The 12,262-nt window shown below is 49.4% G+C and overlaps 1 protein-coding gene across 4 annotated transcripts in view; it reads left to right on the top strand.

The window, feature by feature from the left end:
* The window catches only part of RANBP10 (RAN binding protein 10), a 69,304-nt gene extending 57,775 nt beyond the window's left edge, over positions 1-11,529 (top strand). For 3 of the 4 annotated variants that reach the window (XM_071567874.1, XM_071567876.1, XM_071567877.1), the window contains 5 exons: positions 365-560; positions 1,534-1,658; positions 2,556-2,701; positions 3,191-3,302; positions 5,254-11,529. In XM_071567874.1, coding sequence (XP_071423975.1) covers positions 365-560; positions 1,534-1,658; positions 2,556-2,701; positions 3,191-3,302; positions 5,254-5,384 — 710 coding nt within the window. In that variant the 3' untranslated portion in view covers positions 5,385-11,529. The remainder of the gene's footprint in view (positions 1-364; positions 561-1,533; positions 1,659-2,555; positions 2,702-3,190; positions 3,303-5,253) is intronic. The other variant, XM_071567875.1, reaches the window with a different exon arrangement.
* Positions 11,530-12,262: the final 733 nt, after the last annotated feature.

Below are 12,262 nucleotides of genomic sequence, written 5' to 3'. Positions count from 1 at the left end.
GATGTCCAAGGTGGGTGTGGTTGTGTATAACATCACCTGCTACTTTCTGTGAAATGCTCCTTTCCTTTCTGGTACCCAGCTGAGAGGATGTATTGTTAGCATGGGTGTTTCTATACTCTTGCAGAATTGTTTTTGCATTAGTTATTTTCCACAATTGTCTGCAGGGCAGTGTTTTTTTTCAGAATAAAGCTTTTGAAAGCAGCCTTTTAGTGCAGCCACCAGTGACTCGATGTCTCACTGATGCAGTGGTGAGAGGAGGCCAGGAAAGCAAAGCCTGGGGCCTGCTCTCTTTCCAAACTATTGACTTCACAACAGAGTGAATATTGTCAGTCTGGTCTTATTTTTCTTTCTTCTTGGCTTTCAGGAGCAGATAGTCCAACCTGTAGCAATGGAGTCATGTCCACAAAAAGCAAACAGAGTCACAGTAAATACCCAACACTGAGTTCATCATCTTCATCTTCCTCCTCCTCTTCCCCCTCATCTGTGAACTACTCTGAATCCAATTCTACAGATTCTACCAAATCTCAGCAGCACAGTAGTACAAGTAATCAAGAAACCAGGTATTTTTAATCTCTGGAGTCACCTGAGGGGCATGAGATGGTGGGAAAGGGCTCAGTCTGCTTTCTGGAGAGCTAGAAGGTCATCTATCCTGCCCTTTTGAACAATATTTGCTATCTACAAGGTCACTACTATTCCCAGCAGACACAAACCTGTTCCAGTTTCCCTTCTGTGGCTCAGGCTTGGAGGCTTATCTGAGCAGCTGTGGGTGGTCCAGCAGAGTGGTGCTGCCTTTGCTGGAGTGTGAAGCAGAGTGAGCCAGGGTGAGAACCAAGCTTCCTTTGGGCTCACCCTCCATGGGGGTGTTGCAGAGCTGTCTGAGGCCCCAGTGGAGCACAAGGTGTCCTTGTGAGCAGAAGAATCTCTTGCTAATTGCAGCTGGCACTCAGTGCTGCACTGAGCATGGCTGGCAGGGCAGTTTGTATTCTCAGTTGTGACTTCTTGAGAGCCACACAGCATGTAACTGAGTGAGAAACTCTTGTTCAGACTCAATTTATATTTTTTTTTTTATATATCGGGGAAGATCTTCTCATCGTTTCTGTTAATCAGGACTTAATTAGCAGTCTCAGTCAGCCTGCTGTCTTGAGCATTTAAGTGTTCTGTATTGCACTCTTTGCAAGGACTGAGGGCTTACCATAGCCAAGATTCCCCTCCTGTGCAGTCTGTTGTGTATTATGTGTTGTCTGGCTGCTGTTTGCTGTCCCAGGGATGAACACTTCCTGGAGGGAAAAGGCAAAGCACTCTGCACCTCGATGTATGACAGGCACTTTTGGAACAGAAACCTGTTTCATAAATTGTCTTCAGAAGCCTGCAACATTTTTTGCTATATTGACTTAGACCATCTGGCTCCCTCTAGTCCACCTGGCACCTTTCCTGGTCTGCTGGCCATTGCTGGGCACCATTTGGCAAATGAGCTCTTAATTTCTTCCCTTTCTAATTTAGACATCTAACCTTTCTTCTGTCTTTTCGCCTCAGTGACAGCGAGATGGAAATGGAGGCTGAGCATTATCCCAATGGAGTCCTGGAAAATTCATCCACCAGGATAATGAATGGCACCTACAAACATGAAGAGATCTTGCAGACGGATGAGTCCAGCATGGGTAGGGCCTCAGAGACAGGAATGGTAAAGGGAAATGGAAAGAGCTGGTATCAAGAGTTAAAACTGTGATTGGATGGTGGGGAAAAGAATATGTACTTTGGGCTTCTTTTCCCACCCAGTGAATGAAGTTCTCAAGCTTTCATGGGGAAAATGAATCTGTCCTGGAACTAAAACTAGGTCTGGCTTTTCATAGTCTTGCAGCAGTGCTGGTGACATTGTGGAGCAGGGAAAGCAATAGAAGTCCAAGATTTGTTCAGTGCTGGTCATGAAATCCAGGTCAGAGCAGTCCTGGCAGAAGTACCAGCTGGGGAGCAGATCTGGGCTGTGCCAGGCTGGCTGGTGCCCAGCTGCAGAGTGGCCTCAGCACAGCTGGGCAGCCATGACTGTCCTGTTTGTGGGTGCTTTAGCCTGGAGAGGGAGGATGAATCAGCTACACTATCTCTGAAACTGGGGATTCCTCCAGTTATAATGGATCTTGTGGCTACTAACACTGGGAAGCTGGTGGTGTTGGCATCTCTGACTGAAAGTTTTCTGAGTCCAGCCAGGATTTTTTAGACCCAGGGGGTTTCTGTGCTGTGTATGTGTATTAAAGGGATAAAACTCCAATACAGCTGAAGTTGCAAGCTCCCAGGATTTTATCAGGAGACTTGATTTCTAGGTAGTCCTCAGGCATTAAACAAACAGAGATCAAATTTTTCATGTACTTACCAGGCACTGTGAAAAACCCACTACTGGCTGTTGTAGTGCAGGAATCACAAAAATCTTCCACTGGGATAAGCTTAGAGCAGAGAGCAGGTACCTGCTCCAGAAGGGGAAGGAGTCTGTGGGTATCATGACACACAGTGGGCATTGGTGAACAATGAGAGATGATTGTTCTTCTCCACTGCCTTTCCTCTAGAAGACAGCTGCCCCCAGAGGCAGCTCTGTGGAGGCAACCACGCTGCCACGGAGAGAATGATCCAGTTTGGGCGGGAGCTGCAGATCCTGAGCGAGCAGCTTTGCAGAGAATATGGGAAGAACACCATGCACAAAAAGATGCTTCAGGTAAGCCTGGGCCTGGTGCTGCATTGCAGCAGTTCTCTGGGCCAGGACTGGGGTTGTGGGTTCCCTTGCAGACTTTGGGTGGCCCCCACTTCTGCACCTGCTGAGGAAGAAGGGGCCTGCATGGGGATCAGAGGTCAAAACATGAATGTAGAGCATCTACACCCAATTCTCAGCACAGGAGAGAAGAATTACAGCTCCTGCCTGCTTTCCTGGAGCAACTGCATGCTCTTCTTCTCTCCAGGTGACACTCTACCTGCCTTCCTGTGCTGGCTCCCCTGCCAGGTGAAAGGGGCACCCTCTTTAATTCACTCTCTTGATGGCCCAGTGTGTTCCTTTGCTGCCAAGAAGAAAAGGGCTATTTCTTTTCAGGAGGTAGGCACCTGTCACCGTGGTGCTGGCAGGAGGTGCCCCAGCTGACAGACTTGGTGGTTCTCCTGTGTGTTTGCAGCCATGCAGGACCTCACTGTGCCTCTCTGTTCTCTCACACAGGACGCCTTTAGCTTGTTAGCTTACTCAGACCCTTGGAACTGCCCCGTTGGCCAACAGCTGGACCCAATCCAGAGGGAACCTGTGTGTGCTGCTCTCAATAGTGCTATATTGGGTAAGATCTGGTTGCTATGGGAGCATTGCCCCTGGACATACCTGCTCTCAAGGGCTGTCCTGTGGTGGGCAAGACTGAGTGTTAGGGAAAGTTCAGAAATACTTGTGTTTAGCTTTGGCCTCTGTTTCTGTGCTGAGGACTGTCAGGGCAGTGATGCAGGAAGGGAGGTGGGAGGGAAGCCTGCAGAGAATGAATCCCCCTGATAAACTCTTCTTTTGGCTCCCTTCCTTGCATCTTCCTCAGTGCTGCTTCCAAGGATGGTCTTTAGGATTTTCCTCCTCTGCTTACAGAAGAAACCAAGATGTCTTTAATGCATTTCCTGCCTCTCTTCCTTTGTGTTCTGAACCCCCCTGAGTCATTTTTCAGGCATTATCAGGGCTCTTTCCCATGCTGTATGAGTTGGCAGAGTTCAGTAATGGCATCATCCTGCTCTGTTGCAGCACCTCATAAGTGAAGCTGTTTTCCATAGTTACCTTTGAGTTCATGCTGAACATGCAGAGTTAAATGAAGGGAGGGTTTACCCCCCTTCAGGCAGCAGACAGAGACTGGCTGCCTGCAGGCCAGTGTTGTAATGGGGCTGCCTTGTTGCTCTTATGGTCTTAACTGCTAAGAGAACCCTGTTCTGTGCAGAGATCTGGTTATAGGTTGGTTTTCTTCAGCTACCAAGGCAGCTCCCCTTTTTCTGGTGTCAGTAGGATGGTTGGGAGCAGTCTCTTGCTCTCCTCTGTGTCCTTGAAGCTGAACATTTATGCCTGTTTTTCCATTTTTCTTAGACAAACATGTTCTGTGGCTCAACAGCTTGTTGTCATTTGCTCTCCTTTCTTGGAGCTGGTGTAGTAATTGCAGTGGCCTTCTGTGATGGAATTCTTGGGCTGCCATCAGTGAGTTGCTGTGTTGTTACTGATCCTCTTGGCATCTTCAGCTACAGAAAAACTGATGGTGGAGAAATAATGAGGTTATGGCCTGCCACCAGTTTGCAGGAAAGGGATTGATTCATTCTAGGCAGGGCCCTTGATCCTGTCACTAAATCATGTCCACTCAGTGTCACTGCCCAGGACACTCCCCAGTCTGGGGTAGCTCAGTCCATCCACAGCAGCCAAATGCTGTCCACTGGATGGATTCTCTGTCTTGGAAACACATGCAGGGCTCCTGTGCACAGTCTGGCTCACTGTGCCCAGGTGGATTTCCCAGGGACTCTGTGCATCTCACACTGAGTGTTCTGGGGAAAGAAACAGCTTGATGGACAGACCCATGAGGGCTCCTGTTCTGACTGAGTAGAGGAACAGAAATTATATGTTTTGGGAAGGAGAGTCCCTTTCCCTGGCAGTCAGTGGTTGTTTGTCCAGTGCCTGAGGAGCAGGGACAAGTTGCTGAGAGCTGTCACCTGGGAGACATGAAAGATGATGTCTGGACATACTTCATCACACAGGTCTCAAAACACCTTGTCTTGCTCAGCTGAGGGTTCCCTCGTGCTTGCACAGCGAACGTGCAGTTGTAGAGATGCAGTGATGAGTGAAGAAGTTTGTCCAGGGCTTGGGCTGCTCTGTAGACTTGCACCAGTGGGAGAGATGGAGAGCTTGTATCTCACTTGGTGCCAGTTTCTCCCGCCTTTCCTTATTCTTCTGTGCTTCCATCTCTCATGCTTTGAGTGTTCTCTGGCAGACATCAGCAGCAGGAGCTTCTTTGCCTTTTTATTGCTCTGGACACCACAGCAGCACCTTCTCAGAGGCCCTGCTGTGCTGTGGGACGTGTCAGGAGTGGTGGGGCATGTGGAGGGGCAACACCACAGAGCTGGTGGTACTCAAGGAATATCTTCTTTCTAGAGCCAGCACCTTCTGCCCGGGATGCAGGGCTTGGTGCCCAGTGGGGACTGAGAGGGACCTGAGTGCAGGTGAGCTGGCACACGGCCAGGCCTCCTCTTCTAAACGGATTTCTCTGTTTGCCCCCACAGAATCTCAGAACCTGCCAAAGCAGCCCCCACTGATGCTTGCCCTGGGCCAGGCCTCGGAGTGTTTGCGGCTCATGGCTCGCGTGGGCTTGGGCTCCTGCTCCTTTGCCAGAGTAGACGACTATTTGCACTAGCCACAGAGCAAGATGGAGTTGACATCGTTGAGTGCTGCCCTTCACCCTCCGTTGCTGCCACTCTGCACCACCTCGTTCGATAGCCTGACCTCCCTGCCACCGACACCCCTCTAGCACACACACACACTGCCTGTGAAAGGATTGAGTGAGTCCCTCACTGTGTGGCTACTCCTGACCCCAGGAACAATTGGCAGACCTCACCTGTGTCCCTGCCATTGCTGTGGCTCCAGCGGCACTCAGTATTTCACTGGTTATTCTAATGTAGCGCCTTCTGATGTAGGGATTTCTCTTTGTTTTGATTTGAGTTGTTTCTCATGGTTCCACCAATATTTTATCTGGAGAGTTTTGCTGAGCTGGTTTATGCTGATTTACTGAGGAAGCTGATCAAGTTGGTGACAGCTTGTTCTTTCTTTCTCCCTCCATCGTGCACATACACCATCATCTTCTGTGCTAGTTATCTGAACTCTTCTCACAGTGGCAGTTCAGAGGGTTGTTTTTTTTTTAATTTGAATCATGTTTATTAAAAAGGTCTCTTCCACCTCCACAAAGTCATTGATGTATTTATTGCCCACAGACTGAGTCCCAGACATGCACATCATACAACCAACCCTGCAGGAGACCTGCTGAGGTAGGTCCAGTCACGCACTAATGGTGGGAGTTGGAGGAGCCTGGTCCTTCACGGTGCCTCTCTTAAGAGCCCAAGGCTCTCAGCCTTGGCTTTGTGAGTGGGAAGAGTAGAAGACTTGACATTGCCTGTGTTAGTGGTTGTGCTGTAGAAGTTTCTCTCAGCCCTGAAAAGTAGTTAAATCCAGCTCTCCCAGCAGTTGGAGGGACAGGGCTGATGAATAGGAAGTCATCTGCCACTGCATGGGTGGAAGCAGGTCGTGTGAGCCTGCCAGAAACATCCATGGGTGCTGCCCCACTGGGCCAACAGTTTTTTGTTAAATTAACAAATCCCCCTTTTTCTCCATGTAGGAGGGCTTTGTCACTAAGAGTTGGTAATGACAGTATTTCCTGCCCCCACATCCTAGTAACACTGATCTAAATGAGCACTTTTGAATTTTGGAAGTGTCTGAGAAACCTGTGCTGAGCTGTGCTCACCCTCTCGAGTGGGACATGCTGGGATCAGGTTGTGGGTTGGGGTCCATACCAGCTTTGTCAGGCCTGAGCTGTTCAGGATTTTAAAGTTTACTAAACTAATTATTGAAGTTTCAGGCCCAAAAGAGACCAGCAAGGAGCTGTGGATGAGTAACCTCCAAGTTAGATGGACTAATATGTCTGTGCTGTGGTGTGTGTCAGGCCGAGGGACTCCAGTGTTACTGAGCATTCAGACCACCTGTCTGTGAGTGTTTCTGAGCCTGTGCTGGTACCTGGCGAGGCTGTGGGCAGGACTGTGTGCTTTGCATCCTCTGCTGTACCATTAAGAGATGGCAGGTTCAGCCTGGCTGCATGGCAGGAGTTGCAATCCTGCACCAAATGAATTTTAGGTCAGTAGCTCTGGGGAGGACCCAAGGGAGCTCAAACTGAACATGAATTTTACTGCTGTTCTCGATTTGGGGTTTTTTTGAAGGATCAAAGAAAGATGAACACTTTGTTCTGAGGTTTGCCCTTAAAATGGAGGTTAGGCCGTGCCAGGACTTGAAGCAGCAAGAGAGCTTGTGTGCCACTGAGAAGGGAAGGTGGTGTGTGACCACTGAGCTTTAAGGATTTTCTGCATTTGCAGGCTGGTTTTGCAGCTGGCACATGAGGTCTGGAATCAGGCAGAGCAGGGGTCAGGTGTCTCCTACACTGCAGAACATGACTGTGGCAGTGAATGTGCAGATGGTGTTGGAGGTGGTTGGGAAATGCTATCCCTGCCTTTTGGTGAAGGTGTACAGTGTGTAGGGGCAGTGCTAGAGCCGTGGTGGCCTATGGAAATGGGCAGCAGGAGGTTTGGAGATGGCAAAGATACTTTGGTCAGATCAACTCATAGAGTTGGAAAAAGCAGAGGGAGCTCTACCACAGCTTTCTTGTAGGGAGGCAGAGGCAGAGGGCTGCACTAAGCAGAAGAATTTAACTTGCAGGCTTCTGTTTCATTGCTGGGGAGCAGCTGATGTGCCTGAAAGCTCATCTGTTGATTTTCAGCTCTGCTTGTTGTCCTGCAGATCGAAATCACCCCAGCCTGCAGTCCTTGCCTTCCTGCAAGTGCAGAAATAACTCAGTGAGCTTCCTTCCTGAAGCCTCTCATCCCAGATGTGCCAGGGCTACCTGTCCCAGCCCACCAGACCCCAGAGCCTGAGGCTGTGTGTGAACTTGGCCTGGAGAGATTCTCCTGCAGGCTCTCCATTCCTTAGGCCAGGCTTAGGGCACACTGCCAGGCTGTGTGTGGGAGCTGAGGCTGGAAATACTTGAGTACCTGACTTTGACAATTTCCTCTGCTGTCAGTCACTGTTTAGCTTGCAGCAGTCTGGCTGCAGTCAGACCCCTCTCATCTTTGTAGCTACACAATCTCTGTCTGAGGGTTTTGGGTTCCTCCTCCCTGTGGTTTCTCTAAGCCCTATCTCTTCATCTTGCATCATAGTAATGCCCCACTTGGTCTCTCAGCAAAGCTGTGCTGACTGTCTTGGGGCATCTTTTTTTTATTTTGGTTTCCCTTTCATTACCAAAAAAACCCCAAACAAGAGATGTTCCTAGATATCTGGTTATTCTGGTGCCAAGAAATGTGTGATGAATGTTACTTGGGGATTTTTAATTTATTTCAAGTGGTCTGGTGGTTTCACTTCTGGTTTCTGCTTGTTGTGCTGAGATTCTGACTAAGGGGCCATGACTCAGTGTGGGGAAGATAAGTGTGTTTGCAGTGTGTGGTGGGGTTAGGCCTCAACCTACTCCTGATTCCTAGATAGGATTTATGACTTGATTTTCCAGGTTGTAATTCAAAGCCTCTTGCCTTTGAAGCTCCCTGGCTGCTCTTTGATGGTTCATGTTGGCTGAAACTTGGTTTGGATTGTTGCAGTAATTTTAAAAAACAGAACTAAAGTGAACTGAGGTCTTTAACATTGAATGTGGCTGTACACAAAACCAGAGGCTACATGCAGTTCAAAAACTACTTTTATAAAAGTGATTTGGGATTTGTTATTCCAAGTACCTCAAGCAACCTGGTCGCTGCTCCCAAGAGTCCTTCAGTACTGCCGTGTCAGTGACAGTAGCGCAATTCCCTGCCTGTTTGTTAAGTGGCCTTCTGAGAACAACATTTTGGGAACTCCAGATGTGGAGTCTTGGTTAAAGTGTCCCTCAGGGGTTCTGTGGAGGAATCTTCATGGAGCTGAATTGCATCACCAGGCTCTTCTCCCCATGGACAAGGCCTCGTGATGTTCCCACAAGCAGTGAGTGAGAGCATCAAGAATACATTGGGAGAACTTCAGAGTGAGTTGCAGTGGAGTAGCTGGGATAAGGGTTTTGGAGAGGTGTATCCACCAGTCTGTGACCATCTTAGTGGCCTCTCCTGGATGCATCCCAGTTAGTGGAATCTCCCCTGTAATGGGAGAGCCAAATCTTGTTCCTCTTAGTTCCTGTTCCTCTTGGAACCATCTTATTCCAGATGATTCTTCTGGATGTTCCATGAGCCTATCCCAGCAGGTATTTAACAAGAGCTAATTCAAGACTTCAGTGTGCTCTCAGGGCCAGCTTGTTTTGGGACTTTTTACTGCTACCATCTCTCCGTTCTTGCTTTTCTGCCTCCCACAGTCCCAGTATTATCCCAGCTACATGACTACCAGTAGTGGTATCTGCACTACTGGGTGCAGATCTGGGCATGATGGTCCCTTTTTGTCACCACACGGGATCCCATCAGCCTGCAGCTGGTCTGGCTGTGGTGCTTCTGCTGTTCTTTGAGTGTGATTAGGAACTGAACCCTTCCTTGTATGCAGCCAGCAGAATGGAGGGACTCCCAGGTGAAGCACTGGACAATGTGCAGCATCCAGCTGTTGAGAGGAGGTTGCCAGAAGATGTAGCTGTGACTGGTGTGGAAAGTGGGACCCTCCAGGAGTATCATTCCCTGTAGTTACCTACACCTGAGAGCTTCCCATATGCTTCCTTATTCCTTCTGGTTTTTTACAGTGACATCTCAACCTGTCCTCAAGCTGTGTCCCTGTTTTTCAATTTTATAAAGGCATCTTTACCATTCTTTAAATAGCTTTGTTCTTGAGTCTCCCTTGAACAACTGGAGCAACCAGACCTTCTGAACTAGTTCTGGGGATTGAATATATAATTTTCCACTTTGGGCATCAGGGATGATGAACCATCTCCTCCTTCAGCAAAGCAAACCAGGTTGGATTGCTGCTGTGCTTTGGTACCAGTCTCTGTTAATACATAGCAGGTGTTGCTTAGATGCAAGTTCCAGGGTTTGCTCTGCTGTTGTGGGTTTGAGTGGGAAGGTGAACTGTGGCAGCCAGGCTGTTGAGCAGTGTGTAAATGCTGTGAGGCTGTGTGGTGTACCACATGGGATCAGGAAGCTTTTCCCATGGAGAATTAGAGTGCAAACTTGAACTGCCCCAGGGGTAGCAGGTGGAGAGGGTGGTCCATCATGCTCCAGTCCTGGGTGCAGTGAGGGCCCGTGGGGCTGGTCACAGCCTGAGAGAAGGAGCACCTTGAACAGGCCCTGGTCCATCAAGAGTGCCCTTTGCAGAAGGAGCAACTTCCTTCCAACCCTGCTGGTCTGAGAGCAGCCTGAGCGGTGGGTCAGGGAGGGAGTAGGTCTGTTTTAAAAGCTGGTGTTGGGTCTCCAGCACGTGTTTGTCCCAAGGTGTTTCTGCAGAAAGGCTTGGGAAGGACATACCAGGGGACTTGCTGGGTGCTGCTGGGACCCTTCTGCCCCAGAGCAGTGAGTGATGGAGGGAACTGCAGTGCAGCAGCTCTTACAAGCCAGAGATGGCTGTCAGCCTTGTCCCATCTGCTGTGTAGGGCAGAGAGCTGGAAGAGGTGTTTCCAGGGGGCTGGGAGGAGCTACAGCAGATTTGAGAGGAAAGAGGAGCAGTTGAGAACCTGGAGCCAAGTTCCATAGGAAGCACTAGCTGCTCTCCACCATCCTTCCCTGCAATAAGAGGTGGCAGGTGATGGACGGCTGATCATGCCATGTCTGTCCCTCTCCCCACATCACACACCAGAGCTCAGAGCCCGCAGCTTGAGCTGTTGCAGTGTCCAACAAGCTGGGGAATCATCCAGACTTGAGCACCACATGTCCTGCCAGCCGTTTCATTTCCAAGAGGGAGGCTTAACTCTCTCCTCCTCACAAGAAGCCCACAAGTCCCATGTGGGATTTACACTCACATCACCACAGAAAGATCCTGGAGGCCATGCAAACCTCTGGTCCTTGCTAAATATCTCCTGGCCAGGCAGACACATTTTCTCTGGTCCAGGCACTTGCTCAGACATTTCTGCTCAGAGGACTTCAGCTGCATCCTTCCTCCAGAAGGGATTTTGTAGGCTGGGCTTCTCACAGTCTCAAACTTGGAGAAAGGTAAAACAGTAGCAGCTCTGGGGATAATCTGGATTTTAAAGAAAATTCAAAAAATACAAGTATGGCAAATTCCAGACCAAGGACTCTGCACAGGTGTTGGATTGGGATTGGGATTGTCTCTCTCAGTCCTGCCTGTGGATGCTCTTCATGGCTCTGCAGCCGGGGCAGGCAGGAGGAGACTCCGGGCACCTGAACCTCTCACATGCAGCAGGGCAAGCCCCAGGATCTGGCCACCACACAGTGAACTCTTCTCTCCTGCTGGTTGCTCAAAACTCAGGTATGAAATGCTCAGCTGGAGCATGGGGTGCAAGGTCTCTGCAGGTTTCCCACCAGCCCTGGAGGAGCGGCTGATGCCGGGCAGATCTCCCTGTGCCACTCCAGGCTTCTCATCGCCTTTGGAAAGGAGTTTCCTCTTTGGTACAACATTGGCTCAATGGACATTACACAAACTGTGCACATTGATTCAGTCTAAGCTTAGTATTTGTGAATTAAGTTATCTGATGCTTCGCATGAAAACTTCAAAAAGGGGATTGGGGGGGGATTTTAACTTGAGAAAAAGCCTATGAAAATATACTGGAAATATGGTAAAATCGACATTCTGCTGTATATTGACAGAATTATTTTTATTAAAATACACATCCATGTGCAAGAGCCAGCGTGGAGCCGTGTGCTTTGTCAGTCTCTGCTCGCCAGGGAAGGTGATTGCAGAGCCGGTGCTGTCGGCAGGTCATGTCCGCTCTGACAGGGGATGCACAGTCCATGAGGTGTTTGTGCCCCAGCATCAGATTCTGCTTCAGCCTTCCACCACTGCTTCATCCTGCGGTTCTTAGAGTTAGCTGGTAAAAATGTCATTGGGGATGTTTTCCTATGCCATTCAGTATCCTAGAAAATACAACCCGGCTGTGTTTTCTAACTGAGCATGAAACATTGATGGGAGTTTTGGGCAGTTGCCACATTCCTTGCCTTCACCTTTGAGGTTTTCCCATGTGCATTTGTTCCTCTCCCATGAGATGATGTACCAGCAGCCTGGTGTGACTATCTGGGATCCCACGCTGCTCCCACCTCTCCCCAGCCCTGCAGAGGGACAGGCAGCCAGGACACCTCTGCTCATCTGCAGCGGGTCATGTCCTCACTGTCCCAGCACTGTCGACATTGTTTCTCATCTCCCTCGGGTATTTTGCAGTGCCCACCAGCACATTTGGAAGCTTACAAGGTGTTAAGGGTTTGGTAGATCAGTATCTTCTCCCAGAACCCTCCACTTATGACCCCTTAATTTTAGAGCCCCTACAAAGCCTGTGGGGCTGCAAGCATGCTCTGAGGATGTATAGCCTTACCTAGGGGGTCAGGGTAACCTCACCTCTGTGTCCTTGACCTGGGTGTCAAA

Source organism: Pithys albifrons, chromosome 12 (genome assembly GCF_047495875.1).
Source record: "Pithys albifrons albifrons isolate INPA30051 chromosome 12, PitAlb_v1, whole genome shotgun sequence".
In the NCBI taxonomy this organism is placed as follows: Eukaryota; Metazoa; Chordata; class Aves; order Passeriformes; family Thamnophilidae; genus Pithys; species Pithys albifrons.
The sequence above is the reverse complement of the archived record's forward strand: the minus strand, read 5'-3'. Positions and strand labels throughout refer to the sequence as shown.